This window comes from Sphaeramia orbicularis, chromosome 14 (assembly GCF_902148855.1).
Source record: "Sphaeramia orbicularis chromosome 14, fSphaOr1.1, whole genome shotgun sequence".
Taxonomy (NCBI): Eukaryota; Metazoa; Chordata; class Actinopteri; order Kurtiformes; family Apogonidae; genus Sphaeramia; species Sphaeramia orbicularis.
This window is the reverse complement of record NC_043970.1, coordinates 26,586,361-26,610,533: the sequence shown is the minus strand read 5'-3', so window position 1 is coordinate 26,610,533 and position 24,173 is coordinate 26,586,361. Positions and strand designations below refer to the sequence as shown.

Here is a 24,173-nt window from a genome sequence, read left to right as displayed (position 1 = left end):
TGCACAAAATAAAATATTTATTTACAAAACATGGCACAATGAAATCAAGACAAAGCCCCACCGAGCCATCTACGTCTAAGAAGACTTCCTAATAAATAAGTCATAGTAAGAATAATAAGGCTTTGATTCAGAGTTGGCTGGCTCAAGTTACATGCACAAGTTCTTCACATAAGACAGTACATGCAGTGAAACTCCATCATGGCCTGAGCTCTTTAAAGGCTGTAAAATGAAGTTGTAGCTCTGAAGTTTATTAAACTGTGAAGTTACAGTATCATCTCTATTTTTTATGATTTGTTCAATAAAACATCATCTTTATAACTAAACTCAGTCATCCCCTCTGCATATGCTCAAGGCACCTATACAGAGCTGTAAGTACAAATGGAAACTCCCTGCTGCTCAATAGGCATCATTAAGCTAAGCCAGAGGTTTCAATATTGACGCAAACTGTTGAAGGGTGTTAAATCTCTGTAGTTAAAACAGCAGATTTACATAACTCAACTCTGAATCTGAGTCGATTAGCAAGACTGGTCAGCCTTATAAATAACATGAGTTACAGTGACCTTAGTCGAAGGCTTTTTAATCTGAAATATATTTTTTGTTCTGTCCAGGAAATGGAAACTCCGGTGCCTGGTTGAAGTGTCCTGTTAGGAAGATCCCCACCGTGCCGATGATGAAGAGGAGGATGGCAGCCCAGAAACACACCTTGTCAATCATCTTTCCAATCAGCACCCAACTTTCAATCTCCTGTAAGTGGGAAAAAAAGTACATCATAATATGAATGGAAGACACATCATGGATAACTTATCATCATCCCAAGCACAAAGAGAGCAAAATAACAAGATTAAGATAGATTATACCTCCTCATACCAGTAAAGTATCAGTTTACATACAGTATATTTCTGTCCAGTCTCATATAATATACGTAGGGTGTGAAAACTGAAGGAATTTAATTCACTCTTCCTCTCTGTATTTGCATATAATTCCACCGAATCATTTCCAATGAGAAGCATACTTTTAAAAAATATGACTTAAGGATTGTTTTTACTGAGGATTAGGATGTTGTGTAATGATCAGTAAAGTCTTTTTACATATGTGATCTTTGACCTACTGAGTATAAAATGCTATCATTTCACTTTATCCTATTACATAAGTGGGAATTTAGGCTGAGGGTCTGTCCACACTGATATTGATATTTTGCAAAATGAACATTATTCTCTCCATCTGCCCCTCTCATCTACAATGTTGTGGGTCACTAAAACAGAGATTAAAATGCCATCTGAAGTGAAGATTTAAAAAAAAAAAACAAAAAACAAAACTACATCTGTGTGTGTTTGAGGAAAACAAAGCAATTTCAAAACAATAGTGTCACACACCTATATGTGCATACCTATTTTATTTTGTGTAATGAGCATGTGAAACATCAAATATAAGTCATTTAAGTGTATTAGTCAGTACATTTCAGTCAGCACAGACACCTTTGGATGGACATCTTTGCTGATGAAAAACTTAAGGTTACTTTTAAACATCACTAGTCTTCATGATGACAGACTAAAACCTCTGCATCAGCTGTAACCAATATTATCTGAGTTCACACGGTGCTTTTTAAAGTCCACCAGAAACAAAGTTATGCTGTGTAAATAATAATGGATTAGCTTTATGTTTTGTGTACTCAACGCACTTACATTAGATCCATTATTCATTCACTCAATGGTGGTGAGCTACATCTGTAGCCACAGAAGCATGGCTGCCAATCCACACAGGAGGCAAGGTGGATGAAGTGTCTTGCCCAAGAACACAAAGGCACATGACTAGGACAGAGGGGGATTCAAACCACCAACTTTCTGGTTATTGGAGGACCTGCTGTACCTCCTGAGCCACAGCCGACCATTGTAACATGTACAGATATTTTGTAAAAAAACAAACAAAAAAAAAAAAAAAAACAAAGATTGTAAGGGCAGATTTTAATTAATTAATTTATTTTTTACAAGATAGATGAGGAAATACCCATTTTAGAAAAAAAAATCTGTATAAGTGTAGTCAGGGCATTAATTAAAGCATGAATTCTTGAGTTCTGTAAAAAAAAAAAAGTGTTTTGTGACATCATAGTGATATTGACTTTTAACCTTTCATCACCAAATCATATTCACATGCTGTTTCTGAGATATAGCATTCGCATGAATCTGACACCGATGAAAAAGATATGGAACATCAAAATAATACAAGAACATGAAAATATGAAAAAAAAACAAAAGAAAAAAAACAGAAACAATAGAAAGGACCCCATGCATTACAGATGGCAACTGAAACATGAAATAACACTTACAGATCCAATGTTGTTTTGTTGTCTTGTGCTCTCAGCAATAAAATTACAGGCATCCACACACTGCTTGATCTCAGGTGCAGCCTGGGCCAGACTCTTATATAGGTTAGCTGTGCTGCTAACATCTATGTTGTCCACTACAGGGAGAGAAATGCTGAGAGTTAGTTAACACAGTAGCAGAGATCACACTGCAATCCTTAGAGATTTATGGTTCAGAGTTGATATTTTTTGTTTGGCTGTTGTTAAGTTTTATTGTTGTTGTTGTTGTTACCTCCGCCAAGGAGGTTATGTCAGCGTTGGTTTGTCTGTCTGTTTGTGTGCAAGATAACTCAAAAAGTTATGGATGGATTTGGATGAAAATTTCAGGAAATGTTGATACAGGCACAAGGAACAAATGATTCAATTTTGGTGGTGATCGGGGGTGGGGGGGCCCACTGATCTGCCTTGGTGGAGGTCTGTGCTCTATCAGTACTTCTAGTTGTTGTTGTTGTTGTTTTTTAAAATGTGGCCAATATCAGAATAGTCATCATCCTGAACTGAACCACATGTATAAAAAGAGTGGAGTTAGAATTGCTCAGATAATTTCTGTCATTAATTTGCCACTCTACTATACTAAGAGTTGTTTATTGCACTTTGAAGGTAAAACAGGTATTATCAAAATAGTCAGTGTTCGATAAAATAGTCCCTGTCAGTGTGTTACTGTTACATAGCCTATAATGCTGTTGGATTCATATTCCAGTTGTGTTCCTGTGTGTATTCATCTTATTTGAAGTATTCATTCAGACTGGAATCACATAAACCAGAGTATAGCAAGACCCCCTTGGCCTGAGAAAATGTTGAAATTGCAATCCAGATTCTTTCTCCGACCATCACAGTTGTATAGTTCCTTTCGTTGGCATAAAACTATTGGTGATGAGAATTCTGGCTCTTTTTGGAGAGCCGGTTCTTTTGGCTCAGACACACAAACGCCACCACACATCTTGACTAATCACGTCTTTAACAGAAAAAAGAGCTGGCTCCCATCGTTCACTTCAAAGATCCAGTTCTTGGAGCCACCCACCACTAAAAAACATCCTCCTCCTCCTAGGCTTTTCCTGGTGCTTTCAGGGGATCGGTCCAGACAGACTGGGGTCCCAAACCCACTTACTGACAGGGTCTTGTCCCACCCTAATTCGCTGAGCTAGGTCTCCATGAATATCAGGAGACAAGATTCTCCCATTTCTAAGAATCCACACGTAACTGCTGGGTGGACTGCGGGGTTGCACACAGTGGTACACCACATAACCCCTGTTACGGTGTTTTCAGACAGTTGACCTTGGAAAAGTAGGTCACAAAATAGGTCTGGGTCATTTTAGAAGTTGTCTAAGCTCTATACATGATGTATATATGATAAAAAAAAAAAAGTAAGGTCCCAGCTGTTTTTTTTTTTACAGAGTTACAATGTTTACAAGATGTGTTACAGATGGACAGACAGACAGACAAGACAGACAGACATATTGACAACGATAAATAAAAATAAAATCTGTATCTGATTTAAGAGTAGTAACTGAAGTGGCATGGATCAGAATGTAAAACATTAGTTATCATGTGAACAGTCAACAGAGGGCACTAGGGTGCGGCCCCACCCGTCTCGCATGAGGAAGAAGATGATCGGAATCAGCTAAAATTATTTTACAAAAAGAGCCTTTAAACCCTTCTGTTGACTTTGTCTGTTTTTTAATGCTATGCAATCTACCCATACTACCTTCACCCCTGGTCTAAATGCATTACCCGTAATGTCAGTGGAAAAGACACATGTTAGAGACATACTTGACTTCAACAATAGAGTAATTGAAAAATGTGCATGTTTGACGGATAGACAGGTAAAATTTACATGTAAAAAAAATAACTGGAAACACATACTGTGTATTTTTGTTTTAATTTAAATTATTATTTTAAAATAATGGTGCATGTAGTTTGGTGTATCCTAGTGGTGATATGTGGTTATAGTGCATCTGAAAACCGACTTGCATACCAAAAAATTATTTCACCAGCCGCCATTGCATGTGAATTGCGCTGTTTACACTGTCATAAAAAACAAATTTGAGTTGCATATGAAGGAATATTTGAGTCATTTGTGCGTGCAGTGTGAGCACAGCCTCTATGATCTGTTGACAGTGTGATTCAAAACAAAGAAAACAAAGATTATGTCAAAAAAAATTTGACCACAAGACATGATTGGTGGAGCTGGGTTATAATTAAAATGTGTTTCTTACCAATTGATCTTGTCAGGCCATGCCTCTCTCTCTGTTTGTCAAACAACATTTCACTGCGTGGTTGTTTCAGTACATATTCTTCTGCTCTCTGCATCAGGCCAAAAGAACTCCGCCGCCGCTCCCTCACTCCGTTTACCTCTGTTGTCACTTCACTGTCATCCACCAGGGGAGACATGCCCAGGAAACGAGGTACCATCTCCAGGAATATCTGAAAACCATAGGAAGTACAGGAAAGGCTGATTCCAACCAAAAAAACTATTGTTTAGACAAATGTGGCTTAAATGAATGGGACATACATACATGTTTGATAGTGTGGGACATGGTATGAGTACTGGGACTACGCAGGGAGAAGTTCAGCACCACGATTTGATTGGTTGCAATAAGAGTAGTCACACACATGACAAAGATCAAGTACCTGGGAAAGACATTTAGAAGGAGACTTACAACATATGGAATAAACAAACAGCTCATGTCACATTGTGTAATAGTTTGTGTCTTGTGGATTGTCCTATTTGTTGTGTTAGGTTTTTGGATGCAATTCTGAGTTTAATCCATACTGAGACACTACAAATGAGCATTGACTATAAATACTTTGGTGTCGACCTGATCAGTTTCAGGAAAATCTGTAATGTGTCGTAACATTGTTAAATATTGCAACGCAAAGAATACACAAAAATGAAATGCACATAGTTAGATACGCTGCTAACACCGACGCTGAATAGCTTATGCCCACAGAATAATTATCTCAATAAAGAGCAAAATAAAGAACTATTAAACATGTGTTTCTTAAGTTCACGTGAATGTTCATCTAAGCTAACAGAACACCAATTAATAAACTATAAGGAGTTAAAGTATGATTTCCCTCCTCTCTATAAAATATTTAATTCTAAACTCAGCAAAATCTACTATCTTCAACAAATAAACCAAGTAAAAATTATTATTTAAATTCTCATGTCCCTGGGAAAATGTCTATATCTATTTCCGTGTGGTGATTTGATGTTTTCTCAAAAGGAGTCACAATCACAAGTCTAACAAATGGACTGCAGGCGTCCAGTAATAACATGATTTTTCTTATTCTGTGTTTTAAAGATAGTCTTTTGCATTGTTCTTATTAGGTGTATTTAAATGGAAATTATAATAAAAATATAATTCATCAGTCAGCTGTACTTTGGTGAATACTTGTTCCACTACAAATAAACATGAAATAAACAAGCAAGAACAGCAGAGAGCAGAACTAGTCGCTGCAGTAAAAGGTCACTTTAAGCTCTGAGACAAGACACGAACACACATAGTGACTCACTTTCCAATAAGAGGCACAGAGAGAGACGTCTCAGGGACCTTCTGAGCAATGAGGAAGAGGAAGACAGTCTGAGCCAGCAGAACAGAGATGGACACAGTCAGCTTCTGTCCACCGGCTGTGAAGTGAAGGGGACGGCAGAGACTTACATTATGTCAAAACAAAAGAATCATAGCAGGTTCAGGGCAAAAATAGGACATGCGCTCCTTAGAAAATGGGATGTGAGCTCTACAATATTGACAGTGCTATACCATTATTGTCATGCATTTCCAGTTTTCTGCATCTTCACCTTCTTGGATCATTCATTTGAATGTTTGTTTTTTTTTTATATTTGAAGATAAGTGCATGCATATTTCTAACATTAATAGTAATAAATAAACACTAAATCAAGTGTTTTAAATGCATCTGGCTTTTCTGTTCCAGCAACAGAAATGAAGGAAAACTAATAATAAAAAAATAATAATTAGAATAGTGAATTAAATTGTGGAATCCATTAACAAAAGGTATTTTTCTTTGGTTAGACATGATTGATATAACATTTGTAAAGGGCATGATTTTCCTTATTATATTTATAAAACAGAAGATAAAATATCTGTCATTAAGCATATTTTATATCAACAATAAGTGTAATTCTGTTATTCCTGAAATAAACAGCACCTCTCTTTTCCCACCGCTGTGGTACTGGAAAACCCAAATGATAAGAGCAGTGAGTGTTCATCTGTTTTCTCATTCTTATTATTATTCTATTTATGATAGGAATGATAAATGATAGGAATTTTAAGTGCTACATCTGTTGTTTCCACAATCAAAAAGTGAAAAAAGTATAAAAGCCTCAGAACAGTTTACACACTGTATATATACATTACAAATGCTCATCAACACTAACCTTGTGCAGGTAGGAAATAAGCCAGGACAACCAGCGAGGAGATTAAAGAGCAGGGCAGGATGATGTTGATGATGTAAAACAAAGGCTTCCTCTGGATAATTATATTGAACATGATCTCTTGATACTCCAGGTCGTCTGGAGAATATTTAGTATTGATCATCTTCCTGGCTGGACGATGGACAATGGCCCACTCACCATTCTCTAAATGATGAAACCAGAAAAAGTTAGAAAAAGTCCCCCTTAATTTTGCGGTCTGTGTGCACAGTAATGTTTGGTACTTGTCAGAAAAACAGAATTTAAGGTGCAGATTTGTCCCCTGAAAGATTTTGAAACCAGTCTAAGATTTGCATGAATTGCATTGTAAAAAAAAAAAAAAAAAAAAGATTTTTGCTCTTATGACAAAGAAATTTGAAGCTAACATTGCATAACAATTAAAAAATGGAAGAATGGAAGCCCTGGTGCCCAGGAGTTGAATTTTAGAAATTAATTATATCTGCACATTAGGGTTGTGTTTAAAGGGAAATGGTGTTTTTGGAGAATTGAAGTACTGGATGTGGGTGTTCTGTACCTGCTCTCAATAATAATTCAAGTAGAGACAGAAGATTTTAACAGAATAGTATGATTGAAAAAAGAAAATGGTGATTTAAAAAATTTAGGCTATATACAAAAAACCCCTCAATACAATACAATAAGATATATGATACGATACGATACGATACGATACGATACAATACGATGTGATACGATTTGAAATTATCTCTGTGGGAAGTTTGTTCATGGCTCAATACTTCTGCGTACAGCAACAATCAATAATTAAAACTACCAGTGAATAGATAAAAAGTAACAAACAATACATACCCATCAGTAAATAAAAACTAACATCAATAAAATGAATTAATTTGTAATGAATTAAATGATTAATCATAATTCATTCACAATGTTTAAGTGCCATGATGCTCAGGCTCTGTATTGTACTCCTGATGAGACTGCATAAGATTCAGTGTGTAGTATTGCACATGATCTACGTTGTATTAAGAGGCTTGATAGAACACATCACAAATTCATTTTCGACAATAACAGTATTGGATGAGGGTGTTCTGTACCTGTGAAAGCCTCTGGGTCGATGTCTACCCACTCAATAACGTTCCCAGTTTCTCCAATAGCCAGGATGAGATCCACTTCATTGGCGCTGTAGGTCTGGGATCTGCAGTTGAACAGTTAATTAGTGAGGATCAAACAGAAAAGTGTATGCCCTATGAAATCATATCATTGTGACAGACCTGAATGCCAGGGTGCAGTTTTGATAATCAAATGGGAAGTAGGTGATTTCAATGGCACAGGTGCTGCGATAGATAGCAGGAGGAAGCCAGTACATCCAACCACTGTCATAGATCAGCACGTTGGCGTAGTAAGCCACATCAAATTTGCCGTCAATACTGTGGAAACAAAAATGTAGTGGAATTAAAATGAATAGACGTGACTATAAAAGAAAGGTAGTTTCCCTGCTTGTTTATTCTGACTTACTTGTTGTCAAGGACAATGTCAGGGAGCCACACAGTCGTGGATGGGACTCGAATAATATCAATACCATAATAATCACTTTTATTCCAGGAAAGGCGATAATCAGTCCATTGCTGTGGGTGACATTTAAGACACAACACCCACCAGTGACATTACTAACACTACATGGACACACTCTGTCAATAATAGTAAAGATAAGAGGGAGTTATAACTTACAATCTCAATCCACACGTTGGTTGTAAGAGTCTCCTCTTTTTCATTCTGTGGGTTTGAAGGATTGTGATAGTTTAACTGATGCTCAGTTCAATCATTTGTCATATCTTAATGATTTTATGATGAAGACCGGCTGGAACGGTGAACTCTCACCAGGGAGATGAGGTTTGTTAGAGTCAGTTTGATCTGAACCTCCACCTTGTCTTCAGGATGAACCGCCGGCCGAATATTCTTGTTGTAATCTTTAAACAGGTCACTGATCAGCTGTGACTCTTCATTGCACTGCACTGCTCGAAGAAAAGCAGGAGAAAGGACATGTTTTATGTGCATCTCTGTATCTCTTTTAAGCCTATAGTTTATGACATAGATGAAATATAAGATGGTGAGGCTCAACACTACAAGATACAAAAAAGTGCTTTAAAATGTAAGATTTTGCCTGTCTTTAGTTGAAATATTGTCATATATTATTGTTCTGACCTTACTTATAGCAAGTGTCTAATGCTTGAATTAAAAGGTGTCGGTGTAAATGAAATACTATTCTAACTAGACAAATACAACATCTCTTACGTGCAATTTACACAGTTTACGTTTATAATGATATGTAATATTATAATATAATGTACACCTAGTTTTCCAGCCAGGAATTAAACTTCCACTGCAAAAATAGTCATAACAATAACCCAAATATTCTTAAATACTACCAAAATGTCAAAAAAGGGGGGAAAATCATCAATATGGGGAAAAAAGTTCTGATTTCTCTCAACAATCAAGCAGTTTGGTTACATATGGCAGCAAAACACAGTTATTTTATTCTCTCCGTTACTTAATATAATAGTTATTACTATATCTGATTGTCCTTTATGTCTTGTATTAATGTATAAATTACATGTTATAATTGTGTGTGTATATTTATACATGACCTACATAGACAGCAGGTAATTTTAATCCTATATTTCTGTGCTGAAGTGACTCTGTGAAATCTGTCCAGTGTCTACAAATGTAAAGTAGCTTCAGGGCATTAACAGCAGTCTTTATTAATTGCACTGTCCCTGTCAAATAAACCAACCAATCAAGTAAATACACACATAAATATATGCCTAGTCATACACAAAGTTAGATCTAGTTTCCTAAAATGAGATTACTTTTCTAATTACTTTTCTCTAATAACAAAAGGAGAAAAAAAGAATCTTGTTTACAGAAACAGTTTTTTTGTGTGTGTTTTGCTTTCTTGACATTTCACTTTTATTTTTTTTAATGTAGTGAGAATAAAAGAGAAAAAAATCAGCAATTGCCACTGTCAAGGTTTCGGGTTTAACATGCTCTTGGTTTTGGAAACTGAACCTCAGTGTTTGTAGATTATTCCATCAAACTGGCTAGCAAAGACATTTAACCGTCAACTCTTTCTTTACCTTGTTAAGTACTCTTTACATTAAGGGACTGCTATATGCAATATTTTACTCATACATCTTCTAATGCTTAAAAGCCTGATATATTGTAATTACTTTTCTAAACACTTTAAGACATATGATCTGTTTATTTTGTTGTTGAGGTAGTCGGATGTGCAAAGAAGGCTTTAAATGTAGACAGATGGCTACTCTTCCCACAGAAGATAGTCCAGTCATAATACCAGGACCTGGACCAGAGGACCACTGTGTTGTACTCCTTGACGACACTATATTTAAATAAACTTCAGGAGAGAAAGACAGAGAAAGGTAGAGGTTATTTGCGACCCCAGCTGTCACTATCCATAGCTCGGATTACACAGCAGCTGGGAATCTCTAAAGCAGGACTTTAAGTCATACTCAGGTCATCCTAAATAATCATCAGTTTCATCATTAGGCAAAAATGGTGACAGTTACACATTGTAAAAAGCAGTAAAGATGTCGTCTCCTGTGATGGATTCAGCCCTGGGTCTGTCTGGGCAAACAAGTCACATTTATCACATAAATTTGAGCTGGAATCATAATTCTCTCATGGAACAATGTTTGTATGCAGTGTAATGACATCTATCTATCTATCTATCTATCTATCTATCTATCTATCTATCTATCTATCTATCTATCTATCTATCTATCTATCTATCTATCTATCTATCTATCTATCTATCTATCTATCTATCTATCTATCTATCTATCTATCTATCTATCTATCTATCTATCTGTCTGTCTGTCTGTCTGTCTGTCTGTCTGTCTGTCTGTCTGTCTGTCTGTCTGTCTGTCTGTCTGTCTGTCTGTCTGTCTGTCTGTCTAAGGTTGACAGCATGTACAGTAGTTTAGTGTCACTATTAAATTCATCCATCTCATGTTATCCACACGATACTGAGTCCAGTTAATGCTTGGTATCTGTTGTTGGCTCAGCTAAAATCCAAGCCTGTGCAGAAAGAATCCAGAGAGAGACAATAACCATCAGTCCTCCCTGCCCAATGTGCAGACTTTTCTCTTTTCATTGATACTGATCTACAGGATGGATCAGTATGTCATCTATGAAATACAGTATGGAGCTAATAATTATAAGTGTGAAATCTGTATATTTTTTTTTAGATTTTGCTCAGCCCTTGTCCTCTTAGTAAGAGAAAAATTTTTTGGGAACTAGCACAAAAGTAGCACTGGGTCTGTATGGGTTAATATGAGAACCAATGTGATGCTCATGCAGAGTTGAAGCTTAGAGACAGTACAAAATGCAGGTGTGTAATGGAGAAGAGAATTATCCTACTGAACTACTATATTATTTAGAGTTCACTTCAGCCCCATTGCTGTGAGATGCAATGTTTTGATCCAAGTCAAAACAGAACTTTCATTCTTAAATTACAAAACAGATACTCTCCAATCCTCAGCTGAACCTCATTTCACTCTGTCGCCTCTGCATCTCCTACATATGTCAACCCGGACAGCTTTACACTCTCTAGTACTTTAAGTTTCTGTGGTTTCTTCTTTCGTTCTTGCAGCAGAGCACATGACCTTCCTCTTATAGTTGATGCTCAGAGACACTAACTGAGTCATTGTTACCAAGCATCAAACATGCCTGACATGTCTTATAACTTTTCCAAATGTAATACTGGTGTGTTGATATTGTGTATCAGGTCAAATCACAGATCTCTGCTGATATCATCATAGTACACTTACTATCGGACGTAACCTTTAAATCCTGTGGTTGGTTTGTATTACAAAAACAAAAAATGTCAATCGATGTGAGTGTAAAAAGCTGAGACTTGAGTAGTAATTGTAAATCTTAAGCAGCTTTATGTACTCACAATAAACTTCACACTGTATTGCAGATTTATGTATGCTTTCAGATGAAGGGAGGGAAAACAGTTTTACTGGGCTTAAATTAGGTTCTCTACATGTGTAGTAGTAGTAGTTGTAGTTTATATTTGTATTTCCAAAATAAATGTGCACAGAAAAATACATTTGACAACAACAGGGCCAGCAAATATTAAACATATACATATATATGTAAAACTCCACAAGTTTAACATATGATACTGAGTAACTGAGTTATATACATTGACAGTTAATACTTTGGATGTATGTGCAAGTGTTTACAGGTTTTCAGGAGGTCTAAAGACAACGGAGCTTTTACAGTGCTGTCTGAATCACTAAACACTGACTTTCTATGTGCAGATGACTGACAGAGGGTTATATTGATCAGAAGGTAGGCAGTCGATGAGGATGTGCTAAAAGTTTGTAACTACGCCACTTACCTTGAACCATCAAAGTCCCAAAGATAGTTACAACTCCACACAATATCCAAAAACTGTGTGCTGCCATCCTGTCCTGAGACCTCTTCTCTGCACTGCAGTGAAATTTATTTTTAAATATAATATCTGAGACAAAGAGAGAGACAGACAGAGAGAGCAAGAGTAAAGACAGAGAGGAAGAGCCCTAAATCCCCCCTGCCCAGCCCCCTGACTGTTGGTCAACCCGGCTGTCGCTATCCGGGGCTCAGATTACATAGCAGCTGGGAAGCACTAAACCAGGACATCAAGTCGCACTCCAGTCACCCACAATAATCATCATCCGCAATAATGATCATTAGACTCTAACCATCTGAGATGATGCCAGAAATTTTGTACTCAGATGCTTATTTGATTAAGATATAAAGGTGTTCTATGTTGGTACCTTACAAGGGACAGTAACTCCCGCTAGTCCTGCAACAATTTAAGAATGTAAACCTTTAATATTTGTCCATATCCTGACTATTCTACCATTTAATACACTTTTAAAGTTCTGTGTGTATGAAACAGAACAGATATGCACACCCCTAGGTGTAGTCGAGAAAGGTGAACAGGTGACAGGCTGTGCCGGCCTGCTATGTGTCCAGAGTATTAATACATACAGCAGAGCCTCGCCACTTCAACGGCAGGACTCCAGCCATGAGAAAGTGAGAAAGTGTCAGCAAACGGCAGTGGGATGGTGGTAGAGAGCAGCAGGTGGACAAAAGTGAACTGATAGCATTACAGAATTACATATCCAATCTGGATTAAGCGGATTTTTTAAATCTTATATTTCTGTTGAAAGCAATTGCTGATCCTCCCCATGCATTTTACACATATTCAATCCTGAAGCTAAATTTACTATGATAATTAGTACTGTGAGTAATCTAAGTTGAGTCACTTTGCAGCGACAAGGGCAACAGACTGATTTGTGGAATGTGCCATGTGAGTTGCACAGTATGTGATGTACTTCTAAATATACAGTTAGGGAAACAGAGATGAGCTCCTTTAAGGTAACTGGAGCCTCCAGAAGGCAGATTATGTGTCTCACAGTTCGGGGTTGGAGAGAAGAAAGGCTCGGTCTGTCAGCTTCGACCAAACTGAGCTGTTCTCATAGTGTTGGGCTGTAATAAACAATATGCAGTTTAATTTCAGATAGATTTTTACCAGCATCACCAGCATTTAAAGGAGAGAATTTTGACAACATATTAAGATACAATATTTCTTGGCTAAAACAGTTCAGGGTCTCCTTTTCTAGTTATATTTGTGAAGCTGAAGCCAAGAATTTTCTCTAAACAGCTAACATAATTTATAGTTGAAAAAGAAAAACTGTCATGGAGGCTGGCCAGTGCACAGTGTCAGACAGGTGTGTATGTTTTTTCCTAATGTTTTAAATTTAGGCATATTCATTAAAGCGGGAGTTTCCTGCTACTGTAAAGTTAATGCATCTGAGTCATGAGCTGTAGTGAAATATTCAGTTACAACATTTTTAAAGTCTGTGGCGCTTGTAAAACATCCACAAATAGACACAATAACAGTTGAACCCATCACAGTGAAGTACTCTGAGTCAAACCTGTAAGCCAACCATAACCAAAGGCTGGGTCAGGACACACAGGTAAATCACATGGGGTTTTACTTGCAAATGCATTTGCATTTCAAGCATTTCAGTCTAGTCTGAGAAGATGCAGGTGTAAGATTTATTTTTAGCAATGAATAACGATAATTGTACTGAATGAATATGAATGAATGTGAAAGTCACGTGGGCAATGATTTTGTTGTACTGATGAGGGAAAAAATGACAGCCTGTTTACTCTAAATACATTTATTTTGCCTCTTTTTAAAAAAAAACTACACAGATATTTAATAGCTGCATGCTTTCAATTACACATTTGCAAGACACGCCTATGATTTATCAGATGTACATTTCTTTGTAATGGCAGGTTTATGTGTTTAAGATACAATGTGTGGCTGTAGAAATGGTCATTTATGCACAAATTTGTCATGATCATGATAAATCATGATGATGGTTTACACTGGTCTACAAGTAAAATGTTCCCAGAATGAAAGTAGTGAAACTTTACCAAGTTTGAGTCAGCAATAAAGAAAAATTAAGTGAAAAACACTGGTTGGCTGTAGTTTCCAAGATAGTCTTGGGTCAAAATGTGAAATTCTGAAAACTAACCAGAAAATGGGTTTTATTCAAAGGAGTGTGTGTCTCAGAGCTACAACATCTACCTCAAATCCCTGTACATCACAATACATTCACTTTACAGGTTATTTTAGGTGTAAGATTTGTAAATCTACAATACAAATGCACATAAACCAATATATGTGTAATATTTTCGTTTAAATTAAAAACATCAGCTTATTAGCACTTCTGTCATTTCTTTTCCAATTCAACTTATTAAAGTATGTAGGAGTTAGCATATTTAATCTCTGAGACAGATCATTTCTGTGGACCAGTGTTGTCACCTCAAAAAACTTCTTATCCACTCTCATTATTCCAACCCATATTACGTTTAGAAACTGATATTTATGCACAGTGTAATCTTGTTATTATTAATTAAAGAAACAGTAATACAAGTATCCACCTATCCTCAGAGTTACACATTTGTATGAAAAACAAGAGAAAGTTGAAAGAATCAATAATCAATGATTAAAAAGTGAAAAAAACAACAGCCAGAAACAAGTCTGAGGCACTCAAATCAGAGTGATTATTGATTGATATTTGCAACAATGACTTTTGTTCTATTTGTTTTCATCCATTCTGTCCCTGTCCTCAATGAACAGCTAATTCCTTATATACATGTACTTTTTTATGTTTTTGACCCAGTAAAGCACCTGGTACTAGTTTTTGTCCTTGGACATTTGCATATTTGATGCATAATAATACCTCATACATTAGATACAGCAGTTAGTATACCATTGTAAACAGGGACATCTCTGCCCTGAATCTGCTGACCGTATCAAAATTTATATTGATCTATTATTATGGACTTTGACTCAGTGCTGTGACTTCTTGGCATCTTTCTTGATGATTCAGCATCATTATGGCAGTGAAAAGTTACTGCGTCCAGCCAAACTTTTCTAACACATAACACAACATGTCTTTTTCTTTGTGTAAGTACAGAAGTGAGATGTACTATATTAAATAGTGAGAATATGGTTTCTGACTTGTACTAGGGAAGAGTAATTTGACTACAGATGTGTTTTCAGTCCAACCTTTGTGTGCAGTTTATTGGAAAATCCATTGTGGAGAAATCAAGTGTTTGACAGAGACAGATGACCTCTTTCCTGTTCTACTGAACACATAAACATAACCTTTGTTTATACAAATACTGTGCTGATCCAAAAAGAAGTCATGGCTGATTGTAGGTACAGACAGTGCAGACATTTTCAGAGCTATTTTTCAGTCTAAATGTGCATAAATTTCATTAAGTGTTTGGTACCAGCTGCATGGAGTCAAATAGTTCAAGTCATTTGAAAGGGTCACATGTCCTTGCTGGGATTCAGACTCCTTCAGTCAGTCACTGCCTATTTAAGACAGGATCTTCCATTGGCTGCACAGAATAAAATGAAAGCCCCATGACCAGCCCCTCCCTTTAGAGTGATGAATGCCCCTGCTTTCACTTTTTTTTCCCCTCGCTCCTCTGCTGCAAAATACCATTGTTAAGTCCCTCTCTCTGAGCACACATGTGGTTTGGCTGAGTGAGGAGTTCAATGTCTGTTCACCTCCCCCCACAGCGGCAGCACCCACTGACACAAACCAATCACTGTGTTTCCCATAATTATCACTATCAGAGGTGATAATCGTAGGAACACCCTTTATACTCCACGTCAGTACTCCTTTACAATCTGTGACTTTAGACTTCATAAATGACGTAAATAATGGACAACATGAGTTCTTAGAATTCCACAAATCTGCATGTGTGTATGTGTTTAGCTTCATGTATCTAACGTATAAGGGATTTCAAGTCAAAACAGTGAAAACCAAGACGTAATTCTATTGCCTCTGAATGAACCTGTGTTTTATAGACGTCTGCCATTTCTAGATTAGCTTTCCTGAGCTTCTTTGTTTCTGTTCTTATTAGGGATTGGTCAGACTTTGTTATTCATTGACAAACATGGCTTTTCTATCACATCTCTCTGCCTGTGCAGCTTCAAATTGTGTTGTACCATGATTCAATCAATACAGAGGTTCACTATAGGTTGTCTTGCCTCTGCTAAAGCAATAAAGATAAACAGAGACTTGGAAAAAATACAAGCTTTATTGAGAGAATGGGTGGGATGCTTGTATATCTCTTGCTTTAGCCTCTTTTAAAGCAGCGTGTGTTGTAATGTGTGGTTGTGGTGGTGGTCTTAGCGGTCTCTGTGAATGAGATATATGGAGAGGGAGGGAGAAAAAACAGGAGGGAGAGGGTGGGAGGAGGGTCTCGGTGGGAGGAGAGCAGAAGGAGCATGTGTTTACTCGAGCTGACCAGCAATATTACACACATGTAGAAGATGAATCTGCAGGAAGGGGGTTACTGTCGAGCAAACGGCGTTGGCTTTCCTTTATCAGCCCACGGATAAAGTCGGCTGATCCCTGTACCCTCAGATTGAGCAATGTAGCAAGGGACAGGCAGCTTTAAATTCAGCTAGAAAAACAAAGGCAGCGCAGAGAGGAAAGGGAAAGAAAAGGAAAGGAGAGTCCTGTCAAACAAGACAAACAGAGAAGAAAGAGCACCCCACCTGAGTTGGAATAACGTGGCGAGGAAAGGAAGCAGCTGTAAAATAGAGTTACTTATTAACAAAGGCGATGGAAGAGGAAATGGTGGAGGGAATGCAACTTTTTATTTGAGGTTTTGGGGAGGAGTATGAAAGATTTGAGAGTAAGAGAGGGGGGGTCAGAGGCAGGGGTCTAATAGAGAGTAATTGTGGTGACAGCCAGTGCAAGGGAACAAGGACCCATGTGAGACACAGAGGAATTAAAAGATAAAAGACAGAGAGAAGGACTGGCAGACCCAAAACTGGACTTCAGTATGGGTGTAAAGAGCAAGGCTGCTGCAGCTATCTTAGTCCTGCTGCTTTTCCTTGGCTCCCTGTGGCTCCGTGAGTATTCCAGTGTGTGTGTGTGTGTGTGTGTGTGTGTGTGTGTGTGTGTGTGTGGTTTCTATGTTGTACTTTTCATCTATACAGTCCCTCCCTTGTTAGACATAGATATGCTCCAGATCTGGAATGTGTCACATGTTGTAGTAGTGCTCATGACATTTTTACTTTTTTTTTTCATAGCAATATTTCACAGTAATATCAAGAGAATATTTTAGGTGTTTAGATATTTTGTGATACGACGACAAAAGAGTTTCAGGTCTCAGAATATTTAATTTTTTAATCTAAACTTTCCAAAGATACCGTCAGCCAAACATCATCTCAATGTCTGGTTCTGTCTCCTTCTCACTTTTGCAGAAATTTAACAGCAACATTAAATTTTCTAAAGAATACCACATTAAAAAACAATATTTCCCTGTAATAGAGAAATAAATAACTTACAAGTTTCTTGTTTTTTTTTTTTGTTGTTGTCATTGAGTCATTTTAATGTAAAATTCAACAATAATGTAATAATGTTGTTTTTTTTTTAAGTAAATAGCTGGTTGTAGAAGTTCAAACTAATATCACTATTTTTAACCTCTATACCCATACCATAATGTTCAATAAGTCAAATTGTACGCTGTAATTTTAGAGATTGTCCTTAGTTTACAAAGGCAAGACCACTCATCTCTGTATGTTTGATATCAACTCTGATATTTGGTCACTTCCGAGTTAAAAGTTTGTCTTTCTGGTAACAACAATGGGTCACGATATTGAACCTGAGAGTCTTCTTTAGGGTCAGTTTGGATATTTTTGTGTCTGTGAAGGACACCGTGTTGCAGAGACCAGGTTATGACATGACATTATATGTATTTGTTTGGCTTTCAGTGATAAGTTGGTCTGATGTCAAAGTCTCAACTGTGTTGTTTAGGGATATTCAGGGCAGAAGCCTCTGGGAAATCCCAAAATATCCCCAGTAAGTTTGAACAATAATCGTCTATAACTCACTCCATGTGGTGGAATGAAAGCAGAAGAAAGAGGATCCCAAACACATCACCACAAACTAATCATATGTTTCCATAGCTGGTGTTAAAAGACATGTAGTTTTCATGTTTTAGTCAGCTTTTTAACTGCAACTCCATTGTCATGCTGGTATAATGTCCATGTTATTAACCATATAGATCCCAAAAATTGATTCCAGTAGGACTTAGAACATGACAATGCACTGAGAAAGGTCTGATGGGGGCTGCCTCTGCAATACTTAGTTTCAGCAAGTCAGTTAAGATCACAGGGTTCACACTGTCTGAGGCGGGAATAAGCTCAAAACAGATTAAAATGTAACAGCACATTTGATCTGCTGATAAAAGAATGATGTTGGTTGTCTTCATAAAGCCTGTATTTGTTCGAATTACACCATGATGTAAATGTAAGATGGAATTCATCAGGAATGTAACAAAATATAGAGCTGACCTCAGAATCACTATTCAGAGTAAAACATTACATCACATGATTTTCTTCACCAGCTAATTTAATTTTATACATGGATAGTCTTGACCTATAATTTTTCATTTTTAATATGAAGATGAAAAGCTGTATTTTGTTTCTATGCATTTATAGTTGGTGTCACTGTGGCTGAGGCACTGGAAAGTTTCAGTATTTCAGTATCTTAAAAAAAAATTCTATTCTATTCTATTCTATTCTATTCTATTCTATTCTATTCTATTCTATTCTATTTCATATTCCAGTGTGAAAGTCTCCACAAACACAGTATAATTGTTTATTTTTACAATGTCCCATTGCAGAGGGAAGTCTGGATTACCACTGGGAGTCTTGTTTAAAGGGCTACAATCAGGTGAATAAGGTAAGAGCTGAAGGACATGAAGCAGTTAATTATATTTTTCATTTCATTCAGACCTCTTATTATTGTTCCGGTCACTTTGACTGTTTTGGTCACTTTTTCCTGGTATCATACACATACATGTACATACCCTCAAATTGACTCTGAACATACTAAATGTATTTTTCAAAACCAAAATGGATTTTCTTTCCAGTACAAACTGTACTGTACTGTACATGTACTCATAATACACAGGCATTGAAACACTAAAAAGATCTTTGTTTTCAATATTAGGTCAGTCAGTGATATGTTGTACGTTTACATAATAAATAGGCTACAAGCAGTTTTAGCATATGTTCAGTTGAATTAAATATAATAGTCAATTATTTATTGGAGTAGTTTATTAGTAAAATAAAACCACTTTCAGAATGCGTTGGGCAGAGTTTAATGAAAATGAATCAGCAACAAAAAATGAGTTATTCTTCTAATTTCTATTGGTTTCAATTATTTCCACAATTTTCATTGTACTACACTTGACTATTTTAGTTAAATGATGCTATAAATGTTTTTTCTTCCATTTCTTAAATAATAAAATCAGCTAAAGCTCAGCTACAAAAGAGATTTGACAAATGTGAACGAACTTTTGTTAAATATTTATCTTACCAAAAATAGTGAATTCTTTTTAAAATACATTTTAATTGTTTTAGAACATTACATATGCTTAATATTAGTTCTTTCTTTGTTGCTAGATTTTTTTAAGTAACCAATGAGGATTTTTTTTTTTTTACAATGTGTTGTGTTTTACATAATAAACATAATCAGAGGTAATCTAAATGGACAGAAGAGCAGGGGGTTGGGGTGTTTTTACTCACTGATGTGGAAACAGCATTAACATAAAGCGCATAATAAATACACCTGGATAATACTTAGGATTATAATGATTTTCTGTAAATGACTGATGTTAAATTAAACCCAAAGGTAAATATTGTCAGTAAAATTAACAGGAATCCTAGGAAGCCAATTTCATGAACCAAATGGATCATTTAACTTATTAATTTAATCGTGCCTGTTTTTTTTTTTTCTTTGTTTTCTCACTGACCCCCCACCCCCACCACCCACATACCCCTTCCTTCCCTGTTCGTCAGCTTCACCAGCTGTCTAACAGCAGTGGCACTGATGGGACCGCGGGCTCATCGGTCCTGGAGATGTGTCCTGGTCAGACCTTCCAGGTGTCTCTTCTGCTGTCCCACCTGCATGCTGCACTGGGCGACACCTCTGATGTTCTGCTGCAGCCGTATCTGTCCAGCTGGGACGAACTAGTCAAGTAGGATCATTACATAAAGCCACAGACACATTCATTTGCATCCTAGAAAATTTTAGTTTTTTTTCTGGCTTTTAATTGTATTTAACCTGTTTAATTTTTTTGGTGATTTCCTTGGTTTTACATTGTTATAAGCTCTGTGCCACTGGATTCAACACAACCTTTCAATTTCATGTGCTTTGACTGAATGTAGATCTGATAATTGCATCCCAAATGAATGTTGCCTAGTCAGATTTGTCTTGCAATTAAAGTATGAAAAATATATGAAATCAGAATATCATGTTGATTTTGCCATGTTAGCAACATATCTTCACAGCTTCCACAGTATATACTGTGTTGATAGTTTTAAAAGCAAGAAAATGTGTAATTTTCCCACATACCAAGTGTGTCATTAGTCATGAGTGGGCTAACCACGTTCTATTTCCACAACATAGTTCATGCACACTTATGTGTAATGCCTACATTTGGAAATTGTATTATGTCTTTGTGAAGCACTTTGGTGGAAAATGTGTTTGCTCCTTAAGTGCTTCATGAATTATATAACTTGAAACTTGAGACTTAAAGTAATTTATGGCTTTCCATAATCTGGACTTGTGCAAACGGATTCTTCCTGTTCTGTGTTACTGCAGGTTTATGGATGCTCTAGGCCCAATGGTTGGACTAATATCTAAGGAGATAGAAACTAAGACTTCTATCATTCGCCAACTGGCTCTGCTGGCAGAGGAAAACCCTGAAGCAGAGCTGGGTCCTGATGGACTCCCAATAAACTCTGTGAGCACAGAGGCTGGAAAAAACAATAATATGAAAAGCTCTCAGCATTCTTCTGCTTACCATTCTGTTCAGTCCATGATCTTAGTGGAGCTGAACAGAGGCGTGGTGGACTTCCACCACCAGACAGACTCTGGATGTCGGACTCTTCTGCGCCTGCATCGTGCTCTTCTTTGGCTGAAGCTCTTCCTGGAGAAGCTGGCAGAGACGCCGGTGACCGGCCGGCTCAGGAGCCCCTCAGAGCTCTGCCGGGAGTCCTACCAGCAGACCCTGGCAAACCACCACACCTGGTTTGTCCGCAGGGCTGCTGAGCTGGCCTTCATTGCCTTGCCAGAGCGGGGATATTTCTTCAGGCTGGTGTGTGTGCAGAACCAGCAGGAGCTGAGCACAGTGCTGACCAAAGTGGTTCGGGCTATTGGAGAGGTTTATGAGAGGACACAAAGAGCCCTGGAGGACAATAACATGCTGGACTTGCCATAGAAGGGACATTATTAAAGAAGACATAGCTTCTTCTGCTCTTTTAATGTTTTCTACCATGTCTTTCGGGTACATCAGAAATCAGGAACAAACATCTTGTTCCAAAGTAGATGTACACATGAAAACTAGAACTTACAAGTGCCATATTTTAATGCCGACCAAGTGCTGTATCAACAATCAACTGAAAGTTTGCTTTCAGTCTTCAGACATTCCTCACCAGACTTTGTGAGATAATGTCTTGATGTGTCCCCACCTTAAGGGTGTTTTTAAGGCAGCTGACTGACTAAATGCTGGGGTATGGAATATTTAAGTATGTGGACACAATGACCTGAACACAAGCACAATCTGAAAGAAGGTTTAAAGCCCTGGTCATGGGGCCAGATCCTGCCCTCAATGTAATCTTATAAGATTTCCCTGAGCAAAATACTGCATTTTTCCCATTCTGACCCACTTTAAATGTGGAACAAGCCAAGAAATACCTAAGCCGTAGGACCATCAGTTTTGTGAATCATTAAACAGTAAATGGCAAAAATGATGTAAAGTAAACTATCCTGCTGTTTAATTTGTCACCATTTGAGAATATGAAATTAGTTCATGCTTGAAATTGTAAATTTTTAATCAGATGAAAATAAGAGTGTGAAACAAGTGGCCTCCAAAGAAACTAATTCTTTTTTATTTAACTTAATTCAGATACTTTTGAGCCTTTATATCAATGTAATTTAATTAGTATGCTACCTCAAAACTTTCTAGGTTTTGTTGCCTTGTAGCCCCAAAATCTGGGATCAATCTATTATGATTATAAAGCCCTTACAAAGAAAATCAGCACAGATATGACTGTGGTTTGAGTGTCAAATATTTTAATTTCTACATTTTGTTATATGTATGTTTGTATCATGTCCAGAATTATTAAATGCCTGCCATAATGGGGGAATCCAGTGATCATTTCTAACAAAGTCCAGTTGTATGATGTTTTAACTCTGATACTTACATGCCACATACTCTTATGTAATGTTACCAACCATCCAGCAGAGGATCCCATTCTCTTCACTTCACTAACGTCACAGATACAGACCATATCCACAGCCTTAAGAAGATATGTTTTGGATATGGTTTAGTGATTGTGTGAAGGTTTTTGTGACTCATAAAATGCAAAGTGTGCTAACATTAAAACTCAAAATAATGATTATTTCCTTTAAGAAACATTATAAAGTTCAATTTCACACATTAAAAAAGCATCAATAAGAGAATTCAGAGTAGAACATTATATTAAATTAATCATTGTGCGTATGTAGAATAGCAGGTGTGGACTATCAGTAACAGTAACCTGTGCTTCTCTCAATCAGACTATTTTAAACCCACAAATACCTCTAATGCTGCGTAATCCTGGCTCTCTCCCTTTTCCTGTGCTGGCTGTCTCTTTCTGAGGAAAGAGTAAGGAAAGAACAGATAAGGATAGAGCCTAAGGCCACAGAGTGAACAGACAGGAGCTGGGTGAAGGTCACTGACTGAGCGGAAGCACACTTCTAATGTAATCTTGTCAAAGACTCGACTGCAGACCGTACGAAGAAAAAAAAAACACAAAAGAAGAAGTAAAGAGACTCCGAAAGTATAGTACGACTCATTATTTTTATCATCTGTGGTTCATTAATATTTATGACTGAACTCATGACCTTTGATCTGTGACTCTCTTTTCTCATGTGAGTTGAAAGATGATGCATTGCTGCTGGTATTTCTACTACACATTTATTAACTACCATAGAGATAATGCATGCATGTATCTATCATTTCACAGCTGCTTGCAGAGAGAGATAGAATACTCACACCGGTAGGCTACTTCAGTAGTGTCACTGGTGGTGCAGGCTGTGAGGATTACAGTGAATGAGATTACATTAGATTATATCCACCTGGCTCTGCTTCTGACTCTGGTTTCTCTATTTTTTCCCCTGCAACAGCTCCATTAGTGTCTTTGAACCCTAATGAAAAGGTTATGCACTGGCTTTATAACCATACAACTTTAATCTTGGTACACAGGAAGTAAAATTCACTCAAATTGAAGAAAATTTTACTCTACACAGATTTGGTCCCTCTATAAAAACAGTCAAAGTTACTCTTTGGGTAGAACTCTCCAAACTCAATACAGAGCCAAATTTACTCTTTTTGAGGAAAATACATTTGACTCTGAAAAAATTTTTCAATAATTTTTCCTGTGTGTCTGTTCCAGAGCTGCAATCGATTAATTGACTCAAAGTGATCCAAAAAAATCATTCAACCGCAACTCTCCTGAATCAAAGCTTTGTTTCCTTCATTTCTCTGCAGTTAATCATTGGTTCCACTGTTGTGTTTCACACGGATGCTTATTGTGATGCACAAAGAAGCTTCAATTCAGGAAAATTGCAATAGAATATCTCCCTTCAATCAATTCGAGTCGATTAATTGAATCGGGACTTTTTGCATTGACTTCAAGTACCTAGTCGATTAATCGGTTGCCGCTCTAGTCTG

At 37.0% G+C, this 24,173-nt stretch overlaps 2 protein-coding genes across 4 annotated transcripts; one reads left to right on the top strand and one right to left on the bottom strand.

Moving 5' to 3' along the window:
- chrne (cholinergic receptor, nicotinic, epsilon) lies at positions 1 to 12,342 on the bottom strand. Of its 2 annotated transcripts, none has more exons than XM_030153672.1 (12): positions 12,193 to 12,337; positions 8,646 to 8,779; positions 8,496 to 8,540; positions 8,283 to 8,392; positions 8,039 to 8,194; positions 7,862 to 7,962; positions 6,759 to 6,959; positions 5,876 to 5,990; positions 4,876 to 4,990; positions 4,576 to 4,783; positions 2,324 to 2,457; positions 1 to 744 (listed from the first exon to the last, which is right to left on the bottom strand). In XM_030153672.1, exons 1-12 carry the CDS (start codon positions 12,257 to 12,259, stop codon positions 577 to 579), a joined length of 1,554 nt encoding a protein of 517 aa, XP_030009532.1. In that variant the 5' UTR covers positions 12,260 to 12,337; the 3' UTR covers positions 1 to 576. The 2 variants fall into 2 exon arrangements, with proteins under 2 accessions (XP_030009532.1, XP_030009533.1); XM_030153673.1 differs by lacking the exon at positions 1 to 744 and adding an exon at positions 1,494 to 1,781 and having other exon boundaries at positions 12,193 to 12,342.
- gltpd2b (glycolipid transfer protein domain containing 2b) lies at positions 4,679 to 23,771 on the top strand. 2 transcript variants are annotated; one of them, XM_030153675.1, is made up of 4 exons: positions 4,679 to 4,764; positions 19,074 to 19,132; positions 20,254 to 20,432; positions 21,059 to 23,771. In XM_030153675.1, exons 1-4 carry the CDS (start codon positions 4,749 to 4,751, stop codon positions 21,675 to 21,677), a joined length of 873 nt encoding a protein of 290 aa, XP_030009535.1. In that variant the 5' UTR covers positions 4,679 to 4,748; the 3' UTR covers positions 21,678 to 23,771. The 2 variants fall into 2 exon arrangements, with proteins under 2 accessions (XP_030009535.1, XP_030009536.1); XM_030153676.1 differs by lacking the exon at positions 4,679 to 4,764 and adding an exon at positions 16,691 to 17,295 and having other exon boundaries at positions 21,059 to 23,770.
- The last annotated feature ends 402 nt before the right edge of the window (positions 23,772 to 24,173 follow it).

Coding starts and splice junctions, on each gene's coding strand:
- chrne (XM_030153672.1), bottom strand. CDS start 12,259: ATGGCAGCACACAGTTTTTGGATATTGTGTGGAGTTGTAACTATCTTT. Junction 8,780..12,192: donor TGGGACTTTGATGGTTCAAG/GTAAGTGGCGTA, acceptor TTCTTCGAGCAG/TGCAGTGCAATGAAGAGTCA. Junction 6,960..7,861: donor CGACCCAGAGGCTTTCACAG/GTACAGAACACC, acceptor TTCATCATTTAG/AGAATGGTGAGTGGGCCATT.
- gltpd2b (XM_030153676.1), top strand. CDS start 17,226: ATGGGTGTAAAGAGCAAGGCTGCTGCAGCTATCTTAGTCCTGCTGCTT. Junction 17,296..19,073: donor CCTTGGCTCCCTGTGGCTCC/GTGAGTATTCCA, acceptor GTCCCATTGCAG/AGGGAAGTCTGGATTACCAC. Junction 19,133..20,253: donor GCTACAATCAGGTGAATAAG/GTAAGAGCTGAA, acceptor CCTGTTCGTCAG/CTTCACCAGCTGTCTAACAG.